Here is a 16,402-nt window from a genome sequence, read left to right as displayed (position 1 = left end):
CAAGACACTATACCTGGTATGTTCAATTGATGTGTTTTTCTCATCAATAACTGCAATAGCCACAAGCTTTCCTGAAATTAAGAATGACATATCTAAATTCAATAGCCCTCATTACACAAACTTTTCAATTATTATTGTAGCTGTGAATTGGGAATTAGTAAATAGTTTCTAGAATTTAATTCGTTACGCTACATGTTATGCACAGCAGAATGAATCAATGAATTAGTCAACTGGAAGTGAGAGGTTCCCTCCTACCTCCCATCCCCCAAATGTAAATAACAGTAAATATTTAACAATTTATATACTCAAATTGTACTGTTTTCACAGTACCCACAAACTGACTAAAATGAATACTTTGTCAAAATCTGACATTAATAAATAAAATAAATTTATTATTTATTATTAATTGATAAAACAAATTTATTATTAATTACTGTAGCTCTAAAAGAATGGCATATAACAAGAGAAGGATTTTTACATGCTATTCCCTTCAGTACCATGGGTCACATCACTACTTGCCAGTAATAATACACAAAACAAAACTGACTCAAATTTACTTAACCCGACACACAACATAAATCACATTCGTCTCTAACATCCTCTAGCAGACAGCATGACATAATAACCAGAGAACTGGTATTGGAGTCAGAAGACCAGATGCTGCAGTTCAGTGTGTGTATTCTGTTCTAGGCCGGGGAAACACCTGTGAAGCACCACCACTTACTAGCTGTGGGACGGACCTGGAGAGTGATGAACACACACAGACAGCCCTGAACTAGTGGAAAGCACAGTCTAGTAGGGAAAACAATAGAAACATAAAAAGATCATTTACAACAAAGAAAAAATGTATGGTTAACAATGAGAAGAGCTCTGAAGGAAAGGAAACAGGGATAAAAGAGTACTACAGAGTAAACTTAAGTAGTTTGAGGGGATCAGTAAAAGATTTTCTTAGGAAGCAATATTTGGTCTGAGTCTAATGGATGAACATAAATTAACTATACACTTCCAGCTATAAAGGTGCACTGATGCAAGGTGCACAGCCTTTCTAAGAAACTGAGAAGTCAGTGTGGCTGGAGAAGGGAGAGTGAGGAAAGACCAGAGTGAGAGGGGACAGAGATTGAGGTGGGGTCAGAAGACGCAGGGACCCGCCGTCACCAGGACTTCCGAGAAAGACAAGAAGTGTCTGAAACCACGGAGAGCCAGGATCTCTGTACTTGTGTGGTGAGTCACCAGGTGGGACAATGGACAGGAATAGAGCACAGACGCAAAGCGAACAAGGGCAATTATGTTGGATACAAAAAAATGAACAGTCCACAGTCAACTTCTTTCCAAATTAATCTGGGAGAAGAAACTATTTGAGTAGAGCCAGAGCTGCCTATTTTAATTACCTCAAGGTCATGCTATCTCCTATGATTACTGAACTGAAACCAAAACTACTATATTCCTACATTGTTCCCCTTTCCCTTCACACGAGTCTGAAAGAATCCAAAAGTAAACCCACAATCTTTGACAGTATCCACATCAACTTCCAGTACTGAGCTAACAACACGCCTCCCTCTGTAAGGATAAACACAGACAGCAATGTCACCAGACACAGAACACGAATAAGCAGACTCTGGAGCCAGAACAAATATCCTAAGAGTTTGAAAATAACATGAGAACCTAGTAGAACATTTCTAATTCATATTATTAATCAGATTCAAAAGCAGGAAATCACGAAGAGGAAAATCTATGCACACTACTACTCATATATTAAAAAAAAACAAAAAAAAAAAACCTTGAGTAAAATTTTCCCGTTTTTTTAAATCTAAAACTGTATTTCCCTCCCACTTATCATGAAGTTGTGAATGAAAACAAATATGGCGATAATATCCATGATTTATTTCTCATTTGTAATTCATTATACATTTACAAAACACTTCCTCCTAAAACTTACATGGTTAGCTTCGTATAGTTTTGGTAGTTTACATCTACCTGAGACCCTCCAATCAGCTTCTTATAGCTTTCATTTATGCATCTGTAAATACATTTACTTTGCTTGTCATTTTCAATCTTGTGACTTTAAGAAACCACGCCAGTGTGTTGTCCATATTTTCCTCACAACTAAAAGCAGGCCTCAAAGGTGATGAGTTGTATTCCAACTCCTACTACAAAATCAGCTCCTAATATAGCTTCCTGGTTATTTTTTCTCATTTCCTTATTATCCAGGCTCTGCTTTTCCTGTTGCTATCAGTTCTAACTAGTAAACCTTTTCTAACTCATCTTTGTTCCCCATACAAATGTTTGTTCTTTGTTAATATTGACCTATATTCTCATGAAGAAGAACTGGCATCCAAGTCTTAAAAAGGAAGGCAATTATGAAAGAGAGCTTAAAATTCATTTCCTACAGAATCACATTTAAGAAATCAATGAAGGAAAACTCTGCAGAGTGATGGAGGTTGTATATATGCTTGTTACCGGTATCTCCAAGTTCATACAAGAGGAAGCCATCCATAGTAAGGTAGTTCTGAAACCTCTCCCTGTTGATCCAAGATGACAGATCACCATCCTCATACTCTTAAAAATAAAACAAAGCTAGTAAGTTATATGTAAATAAAACTTTAAAATGTTTATAATGTTCTAATCTAGCTATACACGTATGAAATGCCTTGACCTAGAATCATAATCTTAAATTCATAAATTTCATTTTTAGGAATCTATTCTAAGCAAACAATGAGACATACAAAAGCATTAGTGGACAAAGCAAGCAAAAGATAAATAAATAAAAATAAAGGAAATAAGTGAAATACCCTAAACAGGAAATAATTTAAATAATTATGGTACATATTGAGGAAGACCATTTAGGTTTTTAAAAAATTAATAATTAAGTGGTAAAAGCAGGTTGCAAAACATTATCACAGTATGACTGTAACTTTGTAAAACAGAAAGTATGAAGAAAAACTGACAGAATGATTAAATGAAGACATACACTCCTACTAAATGGTTATCCTGGGTTGATAGTTATCCTTGAATGATGGCAGTATGAATAACTTTTTATTACATTTTCTTTCCTGTTTTCTATTTTATGACATTTCTACCTCAGTTTACAACCCTTTCTTGTACGTAAAACACAACACACATAGAAAGCCATAGTATTTTAACCTTTTTTCCAACATCAAATAATTACCCTGCTAAGCAGACAGAAAACATTTGTAATGTCAAGAGAAATATTATGTCCCAATTAGAAATACAATTCTGAAGGAACTGTGAACAATTATTATAACTGCGTGAAAAGAAGCTGATGTAAAAGCCTACCAAAATGTTTGGCTGAAGACTGGATTTTAATGATTTCTTGAAAGATGTGCTTTGTCTGTCACTTGCATTGCTAAACAAAACATTTTCAAGTTATCAAACCTATAAAATAAGTGACATAATGCAAATCTGAAAGTATTTATGGATTCGGACTTACACATTAGAAAAATAAACATAAAACTAGGAGTTGAGTACTGGGGCCACAATCTCCACTCCAGGTTAAAAGCAAATGTTTTAAGAGTATACAAAGTGATACATCTGAAACTCATTAGAAAATAAACCATCCTCCTGAGCCCCTATCCCAAAGCTTCTAAACTTATTGACAACATTTAAATATTAGACTAAGCATTCAAGGTAAACTCTCTGTGTTATCTGAAGGCTTCAGGCAGGTCCTAAATACTAACTACTGCACTTAGAAAATGACCACCTCTCCAGCAGCTGAAGATACTTATCCTGTTCCTCCTGGTCACTCATGGGAGGCCACATTTGAAACATGGAGAGAAGAGAAGGGGCACTTTCATAGCCATGATTAAAGAACAGACTTCCATCCAAACAGATTATGATCAGGCTTATTCCAAAAATAAACAAAGTGGCTCCCTGAAGTATTAACAAACTCATACTAGAACTAGAACAAGACATATGAAGGCTGACGCTTAATTATACTATTAACTATTTTAACTTGGGGGAAAAAATCCTCTTTAATCCTATTTCTTCATTTGTGAAACAGTAAGAATACTGATCTCAAAAGCACTGCTGTAATGATCAAATAATACAATATAAGTTAAGTGCTTATCATACAAGGAGTGCAATAATCAAAGAGCAAATGAATAGAATTGGTGCAGATATGCATTATTTTCCTTCTCATATTTTCATATATGCAAGTTCCTCTTAACTTCCTTTTCAAGCCCAGCATCTAATACAGACAATAAGTATCCAGGGAGCAAATGAATGAGCAAATGAATGAGCTTGTGATTTAATTATATATCTATCTGCTTATCTAATACTCTTAGTTACCTTTTTCATAATCTCAGGATAGTAATTTATCTGCCTTATTATCTACCCTCACAGATTATGACGAGGATAAAATGAAAATATCAAGTGAAGTACATAATTAGTACCTGTTGCATAAAATAGAACAAATGGTAGTTGTTATACTGTTATACTTTACAAAAAGTAAATTCAGTCCTCAATTTATTTAAAAATAATGAAGATAGGAGACTTTAGAAATGCTTCATATTCATGATTGTTAAGATAATTAAAATGTTCTTTGGGTGTTGACTTTGATTCATAACATAATAAAATAAAAAAAAAATAAAAAGAAATAAAAACCGGAAAAAAAATAATTAAAATGTTCATTTTACTAAAAAAAATCAGAATATTCCTTTTATTAGATATTCTATTCATTTGAATTATTTAAGCAAACCAAAGCTTACAGCTCTCAAGTAGTCCTAGTTTCTTTTCTGTTATAAAATAACAACATTCTAGAATATTTCTGCAATGAACACAATGTTCCATATCTGCATTCTCCAACATGGTAATAAAAAGCCACACAAGGGCACTGAGTATTTCAAATGTAGCTAGTGGAAATAAACTGAAGCTTCTACTTTATTAAACTGTAATTTAGAAAGTTACAAAGAATGCTATTAGGCATGACTTTGCATTCACTTTGCTTTTGAGTGGCTGCGTGATATCCGAAAGATGCTGAGTTTCACTGTTTCCCTCGAAATTTAAAATTTCTCCTGGAGCCCCTGTGACTTTGCTGCACTGGCCTGAGGTACCTCATTGCACAGTCTGGGAATGGTGGGAGTAGGTATCTGATAACACGAAGGAATTATTGTGAATTTTATTAAGTGTTGTAACAGCATATAGTTATTCTATTAAAAAAAAAAGGACATTTTTAAAGAGATGCATAATGAAGCACGCAGTGATGAAAAACCTCTGGGATTTGCTTTAAAATACTTCAACGAAGAAAAAAATTGTTGAAGCAAATGTGTTAAGACCTTGGTAAATTGTCTAACCTGAGTGATGGGTGTGTACATAGGATTTTACCATTCTAGCATTGTCTTTATTATGATGTATGTTTGTATAACAAAAGTATTTAAAAAAATAGACCAAGTATTTACTTCAATGAAGAAATGCTGAATAACAGGTGAGTGGTTACTTCTATCAGGGAGGAAGAGATGGAGCTAGGGAAGAATACATCTTCCAGGGGCTTTACCACTACTGAAGGGGTTTTATTTCTTCACCTTTTTGTGAGTCTGAAATATTAGGTCTTTTTTTTTATATGAGTAATTTTGAATGTTTTAAAATAATGTACAGGGGCGCCTGTGTGGCTCAGTCGGTTAAGCGTCTGCCCTCGGCTCAGGTCATGATCTCAGGGTCCTGGGATCGAGGCCCGCCTCGGGCTCCCTGCTCAGCGGAGAGCCTGCTTCTCCCTCTCCCTCTGCCTGCCACTTCCCCTGCTTGTGCTCTCTCTTTCTCTCTGTCAAATAAATAAAATCTTTTAAAAAAAATAAAAAAAAAATAAAATAAAATAAAATAATGTACAGAAATGTATCGAGTTCATGTCTCAAAAGGCCAATGACCTGACCCCCCCCCAAAAAAAAAATCATTGTAGGCAGAACCCAGAAAGCAGACTAGACGGAAAAACTCAAGTTGAAGGGTAAGAAAAATCTGTCAGTCATTCAACTAATGGGAAATGTAAGAAGTAGTTGCATCTACCAAATCTTTCATCAACACCAAAGTCCTATAATAGCCACAGCATTTTAATTTTAACATGTTTTATATGAATTAAAACATTGGAACTTACCATCATAAACAAAGTACGTTTCATCTTTGAAAACAAGCACAGCAGGCATCTCCTTCAGTGTCACGTACTGCAAAAATGAGGTGTGTAAATAACTTTTATCATTAAAATAATTTTAATTGGTAGCTATGATTTCAAAAGTATTGAAAGATACCAGAAAAAAAACCACAATAACAAAACTGTTACAGTTAAAAAGATCCCAAGGTCAATCCCAAGGTCATCCAAGGACAGGTTTATCTCTTTAAAAACATCCCCCGGCACAGTGCCCGTGTTTGCTACTGAGAAAACCGTGGATTATTCTTTGAGTTGATAATCGAGACCGAAGACATCCCAGGAAGTACAGGACGAGGCACAGTCTGAGGTGGTTAGAGAGCAGTGGCTAAGGTAACAATCAGCACTGGTAGGTTCCAGTCCTTCCCCACCATTCCTGCTATGTGACATGGGAGTCCATTGCTGTCCTGGGGAGTTGGCTTCCTCCTCTGTAAATCAGGGACACCGAGTCTCCACCTCACTGCAGAGTTAGCAAAGTCAGATCCACTAACATATGTGAGCGTAGGTTTAAAATGTAAATTGGCTTTATAAATGGGAACTTAGAATGGCAACTAATAATAAGAAATTATTTCAGATGGTACCTGCTTCTTATACCTGTGCTATAATTATTTCAAAATACTAAAATTATAATAATCAGTATCCCCATGGGTTAGCCACAAAGAATTATTACGTGCTGTGGTAATACTGAAAAGTAACAATAATCATTAGATAACTAATAAAATAAAAATAACTGTAACAATAAAATAAAAATAGAGATGGCTGCCCTGGAAATACAGAGAAGGGGTAAGGCATACCTCAGGTAATATAGAATGATCTCTTACACAACTACTAAAAAATGGTACAGCACCATGAAAGTAACTATTTGAAGGGCAGTGGTAAAGCTCTCTGGTGAGGCTCTATCATCAAGTACGCCTCTACTCACCTGCTCTTGGCAACGCATCCACAAAGGTGCTCCGCAAGTATTTTATAGCATCCGGCACCTCTCTAGGATACCCCTGAGTTGACCATACTATAACATTAGTATATAGATGGAACTTGCAGCCATTGATTTCCACATATTCTGAATCCCTCCTCCTCTTCCCTTGCATTCCCTGAAACTCGTTATCTTATATTACAGTTATTTGTCTACAGGCCATTTTTCTCCATTCACCTTTAAGTATCCTGAAGTCAGAAACTGCCTTGATTCATCTTTATATCCCTTTAATATACTTACTAGTTTTCATAAATACGAGCTGTAAAACTAAGGAAACTTTGCATAACCAAACATTAAAATTCAAAATATGGGGGGAAATATAAAATCATGGGCTTTGTCCTTATTTGAGAATTCTCTATGGGAGTAAAAATCCTCCTATTACTCTGAAAGAACACTGATTCCCCTAGCAGACTTCTGCAACCAAACACAGAAAAAAAAGAGATGACAAATATTGATATTTGCAGGAATAATTAAGGAATGTTTGAGGAAACTAGTTGAGAGGCCAATAATAATAGAAACAATACATAATAACCAAAAGAATGCCCTCATAGCAGATACTGTTTGTGCCCACCCACACAGATGTTCTAGGCGCTAGTCTACGGCCATACCACCCTGAACGCGCCCGATCTCGTCTGACGTTCTAGGCGCTAGAATTTTGATCTAAAACATCTGTCACGACACAAGGACTGGGGTGGTGCCAGATGGTGTCAGGGCCCAGAACGCAGCATGCCCTCTGGTGCACTCCAAGTAAATTGCTTGGAAAGCTTCACAGGTGAGGGTACGATGTACATTCTCATCTCTAATACTAAAATGTGGTCCACTGGGCTTTGGAGAGGAGAATGGGTTAAGAGTTCCAGGCCTGGGCCTAGAACTAGATTCCATCCATTCTAGGCCTTTACATCACACTGAGATATCTTAAGACTTTCCAGAATAGAGGTTTGTAACTTCCTGAGGCATCTATGTGAGAATCTAATGGCACATACGGCTCTTCTTCCACCCTATCATCTCCTCCCCATCAAAAGTAAATGCATACACATAAAATACTGCAAAATAGCTCCTGAGACAAAACTACGTAAACCTAAAAACGCATTTAAGCTGACCAGATTTGTCTGAGGTTCTCCCAAGGAATTGAAAATCATTTCAGAATAGATTACATTTATAAGATAAACATTTATATACATATTGCAAGAAGCACTAGACACACACTCTATGTAAGTCTACAATCTTCTTAAAAATATTTAAATGTTAAAAAATATTAAACAAAAATTAATCAAATGTGTAATATGACATACCTTTGTGGAAAAAAACGGTTTTCGATTTTTTTGTAACTTACACTGATTAAAAAGAAAAAGCTTCCCTTGACTTATTTCATGTTTCCCGTCAGCTATTGCCCAATTTCTCAGGTCCCCTTCTTTTTTTTTTTTTAAGATTTTATTTATTTGAGAGAGAGAGAACGAGAGACAGAGAGCATGAGAGGGGGGAGGGTCAGAGGGAGACGCAGACTCCCCACTGAGCAGGGAGCCCGATGTTGGACTCAATCCCGGGACTCCAGGATCATGACCCGAGCCGAAGGCAGTCGCTTAACCGACTGATCCACCCAGGCGCCCTCAGGTCCCCTTCTTAGGAAAACTTTTCTAAAGAGAAGTCTATGCCTGCAACCTCCAATTTCTTTTCTACATTCTCTCAGATGACACCGATGAGGCACCCGTCCTTCCCGTAAAACCACCACCAACCTCCACGTGTACAAGTGTCACAGTTACTCTCCTCAACTCATCTTGATCACTTTGCAAGTATCTTGCACAACAGACCCTCTTTTTAAAATATTTATCTTGGCTTTTCACTCTTCTTGTTTTCCTGCTCCCTCCCTGGCTATTTTCTTCTTCTTTTCCTTTGCAGTCTTTAGGCCCTGGACCCACTTATTTCCTAAAAAATTTGCATCCCAGGGCGCCTGGGTGGCTCAGTCGTTAAGCGTCTGCCTTCGGCTCAGGTCATGATCCCAGGGTTCTGGGATCGAGCCCCGCATTGGGCTCCCTGCTCCACAGAAAGCCTGCTTCTCCCTCTCCACTCCCCCTGCTTGTGTTCCCTCTCTCGCTGTGTCTCTGTCAAATAAATAAATAAGATTTAAAAAAAAAAAATTTGCATCCCATGTCTAAGAAGTTTTTATACAGCCTTAAAGCCAGACCCCTATATCCACCTGTGAATCCGATGCTTATGCTTGATGTCTAACTAATATGTTGAACCAAGTTAAAATGAACAATTCAAAGCTCTTGATCAGTCCCACATTCCCAAACTAATTTCTTCTGCAATATTCCCACACTCATAGATAACACTACCACCTACCCAGCTGTTAAAACCAAACACCTAAGAGTCATCCTTGATTCTTCCCTTCTCTTCCAGGTCAGTGAGCTCAAATAATTCCATCTCTAAAAAACAACAATGCTTTCACTTCTCCCCCATTCTTTTACAAACCCCCAAGCTTAAACTCTCCAGGTTACTTCAAGAGTTCAACTGATCTCTCTGGATCTATTCTCATCCCTATCCAATTCATTCTGTTCTCAGCAGAGAAATGTCCTTAAGATGAACACGAGACCAAGTCCTTCACTAACTTCAACCCATCCCATGCATGGCCATGACCTGCAAGGCCTCCACTGGTCTCTGCCTACCTCCTATCTATCTCCTTTCTCACTGTATTATAGTCACACTGGCCTACTACCTATTTCTCAAATATGCCAGCAGTGTTCTTATCTTGGGCATTTGTAATTATCTGTTCCCTGTTTCTAGTTTATTCTGGACACAGATCTTGCATGGCTCCTTCACATCATGTATGTCCCAGTTCAAATATTTTCTTCTCAGACATTTCTTGATCAACCAATCCAGAGCAGCCATCCCACCCTTATGTCCCTACTATCACAATACTCTTTTACTTTTTTCATAGTAGTTATATCCTGTTTACATATTTGTTTACTGAAGATGACCATCTCAGGCTGAGGACCCAAAAGATGTTACCTGCAACACTAAAATTTAGTACACTTTCTCTACCCATGAGAATGTAGGCTCCACCCTCTCACAACCCTGATCTTGCTTGTCATCAACTATCCAGGACTTAATACAGTGCACGGCAAATGATCAGGTAAGAAGCAGCTGTGAATCAATATATATAAATATGTTAATCACTCCATTACTTATAAACCAATTTAACAGTTTGAGCTATTACTTCTTACTACTGCTATCATTTTGAAGAGAAAAAAAGCATCAACATAATAAACACCGTCTCTAAATGCTATGAATCCAGTGGTATTTGCTTATTAACAATCTAGTATCAGCAGTAAAGAGTTAACATGTTTACTGTTTCTACACATATGAAAGTAAATAAATCTGATAAATAAAATCAAGTAATAATTTAAAAAATGAAATTAAGTCATTAAAATCCATTTTTAAACATTACCTCAGGAACCACTTCTTCTGAGGCAGAAAAGAAGTATGTATATACAATTAATTCTGAAGCAGCATCTATGTATTTCTCCTGTGAAGATACAAATAGAAAAGAGGTGACTTTTAAATCTTAAGATCAGAATTCATCCTCATTACACAGTCAGAGCAGGGAGCATCATCCCCAGCAGAATCACCCCAATTTGAAGCCTTCAGTGTTTTTACGTGAAAAGGTGATGGAATAGAAGCAGCAAATGAAATGCATTGTTTCTAAAGCAAAAAGACCACCATAACCCAATGCTTCCATACTCCTCTAAATAAAGTTAAGTATAATATAAGCTTGATTCATATTTATTAATTTAATAATTACAGGAGAGATCTGTGCATATATGCACACATATAAACGTGCACACGCACACACACACACATCTTCAAAAAGTTTACATTCAAACTGCACTCTGCAGTCTCAAAGGGACAAAAATGCTAAAAAGTAACACAAAATTTGAATAACCAGGGCAAGCAACATCTTTTTATTCATTTCTGTTTCATGAAGGCAAACACAATAGAGGGCATATAAGAAAGTGTTTCCATTAGAAAAATACTTAGCTTGAACTAAAATATTTCCAGTAAGAGTGAAATAATTTTGAGTTTTGGGTCAAAGTTTTGGCTCTCCTGAAAATTAAATTACAATACATCTGTATTTGTGAATTTAAAAAATAAAATCGTTTGATACCTTCAAAGGCGACTCTCCACCTACGTAAACAAAAAACACACGATGTCTCTTTTGCATATGTTCAAACATTTGCTGACTTGGAAGTGGCCGAATTAGAGCCCTGTTTGAAAACAAAACAAACATAAAACAAACTTGCATTGGAACTAAAGACAGTACATAATTTATGTCTAAAGTTACAAAGTTTTAATGTTGTATTAACTGCATTTTAGGTAATCATCCAATCTACATAAATCTAATAAAACTTTAGCCCATGACCACTATTGTACTCACATAATGAAAACAAAGTACCCACAATTTAATCTATCAATTTAAAAAATAAGTTTAAAATACATCCCTTTAGAGAGTACCATCTTAGCCAATATTTTGATAGGCAAGAACAGAACTATAATCCAGTTAGTCCTCAGCTATAAACAAAAGGATCCACATGAGAATTAGTTTTTCCCTTCCTAAGATCATTCACACCAACACACTGTGAAAATCCTATCCCAGGAAATTATAATACTATGCTAAGATTTATGTCCATTTAAATGCTAGTTTTAAAATACCCTATAGAGGTTAAAATCTAAATGTTTCATAAGTATGTTATTCTTTTCAGAAAAAATAACAATGGAAAGCGGTAGTCATAATAGTACCTAAGAACCTCATAAAAAGAAAACAAAACTCTACAAAGACTTTTACTATGCAAGCATATTTCAAAGCCAAATACACTGAGAAATAAATTACAACAAAGGTTATTATAAAACATATCACTTGCAAAATGTTACTAAAAGCTAAAAAAGAGACATGGTTTATGCTATCAGATTTTTAATCCACTAAATTTGCAAAAAGAATAAATACAGAGTTAGCAAAGGCAAACATATTTTCAAAAGGCACGATTCCTTAGATGCATTGCATCACTCCGCTCTAGCCTCTGTTTTCATAGTTCAGTAATTAACCGCTAAGTGATGCAACCCCAGAACTGAGTCATGAAATTTCATTTGCAATAGAGTCACCTTTAGTTACATCAGGAGAAGTCCCTCTTAAGCTTAAAGTAAAACTCTAAAAAATTGCCAAAACATGAAGACCATCTAATCACAGGGAATGAAGTACATCCCACTAGCAATCCCCTCATATAATATAAACTTAACTCACAATTTATTCAGAAAGCAAATAAAGAAAATGAAATACGCAATTGATGAGAAAATACAGTAAAAATTGTATTAATAAGCTTTGCAAACTTGAATAAAGATCATTCCTAATTCTGCCTTTTCTCAAATAATTCAAGCCATACAGTGCCATGCCACTCAACAAATGCATTGCGATATTTCAATTTACTTTAAAGCTATTTAAAGCTATCAGTGTATCCTGTCAAACTCACAAGAAAGTGCTTATACTTTCAAAGTCAATATAGGTTAACCTACCTTGATAAATGTTCTCTTTAATAAGTTCCACATAATTGCACTGAATAATTATAAGCACCAACTTTCTTTAAACCCCAGCAAGATAGATGTAGATTAAAAAACGAAATCACCACATTCAAACCAACAGGAAAGGTTTATGGAAGAAATTGTTTCCTCAGCAGTAAAATCTCAGCGATCTGTAACTCAAATAAGTATCTGGGTTCTAGTTATGTCACATCCTAAGCAATGTGTAGTAATACCCACAGCTGGCATAAAGCAGCATGTGACAGATCAAGGAAAGTATTTCAGCTGTATCTAAAAAGAATTTTCCAGTATCACAGGCCAGGGATTAAAGCCCAAGTCTATTCAGAACAATAATATTGTGGGGTCTCTTTTAAAAACTCTGAAATTAAGTAACAGGAAAAATAAGTTGACATAAATGAAGCAGTATAAAAGCAAATTTATAGTAAAATAAAACTATAATTCACAAGGTTATTAGAAGTAATCAAATCTGAAAATGCATTAAAAAATCCACTGGCAGGGGCGCCTGGGTAGCTTAGTGGGTTAAGCATCTGCCTTTAGCTCAGGTCATGATCCTGGGGTCCTGGGATTGAACCCCACATTGGGCTGCCTGCTCAGCGGAGAGTTTGCTTCTCCCTCTCCCTCTGCTGCTCCCCCTGCTTGTGCTCTCTCTCTGTCTGTCAAATAAATAAATAAAATCTTTAAAAAAATAAAAAATAAAAAAATCCACTGGGGAAATTTTTTTTTCTACAAATGAAATGAATTTAATATGAGGTTAACAAATATAATAGAAGTCACAGTTCCTTTTGTTTCTTTAAAGTATCTCTTTGCATATGATACATACGCCTACCTTTTGTCATAAATGAACACAGATTTTATTTAGGGCAAGTCCCTAAAAAAATGTGGGTTCAATATGGTCTATTAAAATACATTTATCTTTATCTTTATTTATTTTTTTTAGAGAGAGAGTGTGCATGCACAGTGGGGAGGAGCGGAGGGAGGGAGAGAGAATCTTAAACAGGCTCCACGCTCAGCATGGAGCCCAACGTGGGGCTTGATTTCACGACCCAAAGATCATGACCTGAGCCAAAATCAAGAGTCGGACGCTTAACCGACTGTGCCTCCCAGGTGCCCCAAAATTGCATTTAATTTTAAAGTATTAGTATCTTTTTAAAAAAAAATTATTTAAATTCAATTAAGATAACATATAGTATATTATTAGTTTCGGGAGTAGAATTCAGTGATTCATCAGTTGCATATAACACCCAAAGCTCATTACATCACATGCCCTCCTTAATGCCCATCACCCAGTTACCCCATCCCCCACCCACCTACCCTCCAGCAATCCTCAGTTTGTTTCCCAGAGTTAAGAGTCTCTTATGGTTTGCCTCCCTCTCTGTTTTTATCTTACTTTTTTTCTTCCCTTCTGTTTTATTTCTTAAATTCCACGTATGAGTGAAAATGGTATTTGTCTTTCTCTGACTGACTTATTTCACTTAACATAATATTCTCTAGTTCCATCCATGTGGTTCCAAATGGCAAGATTCCATTCTTTTTAATGGCTGACTAACATTCGATTGTTCTTTACCCATTCATCTGTTGATGGACATCTGGGCTCTTTCCATATTTTGGCTACTGTGGACATTGCTACTATAAAATATTAGTAATTATATAGTAAAAGCCTTTCCCAATAAAAACTTACCCAGACACTCTGTGAGCAAACTCAATAATATCATCTTTAGTTCGTGGTCCTCTGTAATTATATGCCAAGTCCCCCTTTAATCTTAAAAAGAAAAAAAAAAAAGGATAGAAGCTTAGATTATTTCAACTGTTTTAATAGTTAATGCTAATCAGTATTGTTATATAAAATTATAGTATATAAAATAGTAAATGCAGAGTTGTTTCACAAGTAGCATAACCATGTGAAATACAGTAGGCGACTGGCTACAGGGACCAACAACTCAAAATATAAAGAAAAAGGCTGTATTTTATTAAAATTACATGAAAATAGTTTACTTTGTATCTAATAGTTGCATTGTGTCTATGCTTCTGAAAAGTGCATAATCTGCACATTCATGGCCAAGAGCTTATCAAAGCATAATTCTCACTATCTTCTCTAGTTTAAAAAATGAGAGGGAATTCATAGTATTTTGGTAGAGGGAAAACAAATTTTAAGCAACACAACATCATAGGAACTTGCAAGATGCTCCAAGATTATAGAGTAGAACAAGGCATAAAACACCTATTCTATAAAATTAAGATAATTTTCCAAAAGCCTGTCAATGATGTATCCAACTGAGATTTATTTTTATTTATTTATTTATTTATTTATTTTTTAATCCAACTGAGATTTAAAAAAAAAATGTGAAAGAACAATAGAACATCTAAAATCAAACAAAAAAGAACAGAAAGGATAATTTACTTAACACAAGTAAAAGAGGCTTAACAAGATTTTTTAAAAGTAGGGGAAGGAGGGACGTCAACACAAACCCCAAGAAATAAAGAATTAAAATTAGTCAAATTTTGAAATTTGAGATTTTAAAACACTGAAATAAAACTTAATTATAAAAATAAGTTTCAAAATAATTCCTCAACTCGCACATTATCAAAATAAGGATGAAACTCAAGAGAAAATTCAATAAAATTATGATTATGAAATAAATCCTTTAGAATGAGCACACCATTTCTCCCACCTTACATACACTTTATATTAGACTTTGCCAACACTTACAGATTAGAATTAAATCCATCAATTTGATTCTCTTTGTTTCTTTCCTCTCTAATAAGTCTATTTCAATTATAGAAAAGTAAAATTTGTTAGGAGACAGGATTCAGATGATACAGCAGAATACACTCTTGAGCTCAAGGGTAAAAGCCTTTCATACTTTACAGCTCTACATCTTGTCCAGCAGGATGCCTGCCACGCAGTGAGCACTCAGAGCGCATTTAGTGAATTAGCCGTAAACAACACACTCACTTAAATACCAAGAAAAGCAGGAAGATGCAGCCCCTCTCCTTTGATCACATACTGCACCTAGAAAGAATTGCTGAACCCAAATCTGCAATCCTCCAAGGATGCTACTAGAAATTAATGTAATAAAACGTAAGTAGAGTGAACTAATAAAAATACACATATAAACATACAACACTCAACTTACAGCTTAATTGTTGGATAACCTCGAACTCCAAACTCTGAAGCAATGCCTTGATAAGAAAAAGAATAAATAATTCTAAATTTTTTTTAAAAATGAGAATCTAGGTAGTAAATGAGCCTTTTACTTAAAAAAATATATATATTTATACAAACCCATAAAGATGTGTTGTTTTCAAGTCTTAAAAAAGAATATAAATTCACATACAAAAAAGAAAAAACATGACATTCTCATACAAAACAATTACTTAATAATCCAACCTATGGCCACACAAAACACTATGACTAAGAAATAAATGCCAGAAGAATAGTTAAAATTTTATCCCTGAAGTACTTATTTTAAGATATTCTTGTTAAAAAAAAAAAAAAAAAAAAAAAAAATATATATATATATATATATATATATATATATATATATATATATATATAAATATATATATTAAAGTCTCACTTGTAATTTGATTTCATTTTCCAGGACAAATATTGTTTTTCTAGGTCTCATTGGTTCCTTGCAAAAATAAGTAAAAATAAATAAATAAATAAAAAACAACAACATAAAAAGCAAAGC

At 35.1% G+C, this 16,402-nt stretch overlaps 1 protein-coding gene across 1 annotated transcript in view; it reads right to left on the bottom strand.

Annotated features, from left to right (window-relative positions):
* The window catches only part of TMX3 (thioredoxin related transmembrane protein 3), a 45,165-nt gene that overhangs the window by 12,340 nt on the left and 16,423 nt on the right, over positions 1–16,402 (bottom strand). Inside the window, exons 5-11 of the mRNA XM_036107918.2 lie at positions 15,842–15,887; positions 14,386–14,466; positions 11,284–11,383; positions 10,567–10,644; positions 6,101–6,167; positions 2,458–2,556; positions 14–71 (exon numbers count right to left, since the gene is read on the bottom strand). Of these exons, the coding sequence (XP_035963811.2) occupies positions 14–71; positions 2,458–2,556; positions 6,101–6,167; positions 10,567–10,644; positions 11,284–11,383; positions 14,386–14,466; positions 15,842–15,887 (529 nt within the window). The remainder of the gene's footprint in view (positions 1–13; positions 72–2,457; positions 2,557–6,100; positions 6,168–10,566; positions 10,645–11,283; positions 11,384–14,385; positions 14,467–15,841; positions 15,888–16,402) is intronic.

This window comes from Halichoerus grypus, chromosome 13 (genome assembly GCF_964656455.1).
Source record: "Halichoerus grypus chromosome 13, mHalGry1.hap1.1, whole genome shotgun sequence".
In the NCBI taxonomy this organism is placed as follows: domain Eukaryota; kingdom Metazoa; phylum Chordata; class Mammalia; order Carnivora; family Phocidae; genus Halichoerus; species Halichoerus grypus.
This window is presented reverse-complemented; position numbering and strand designations above follow the sequence as displayed.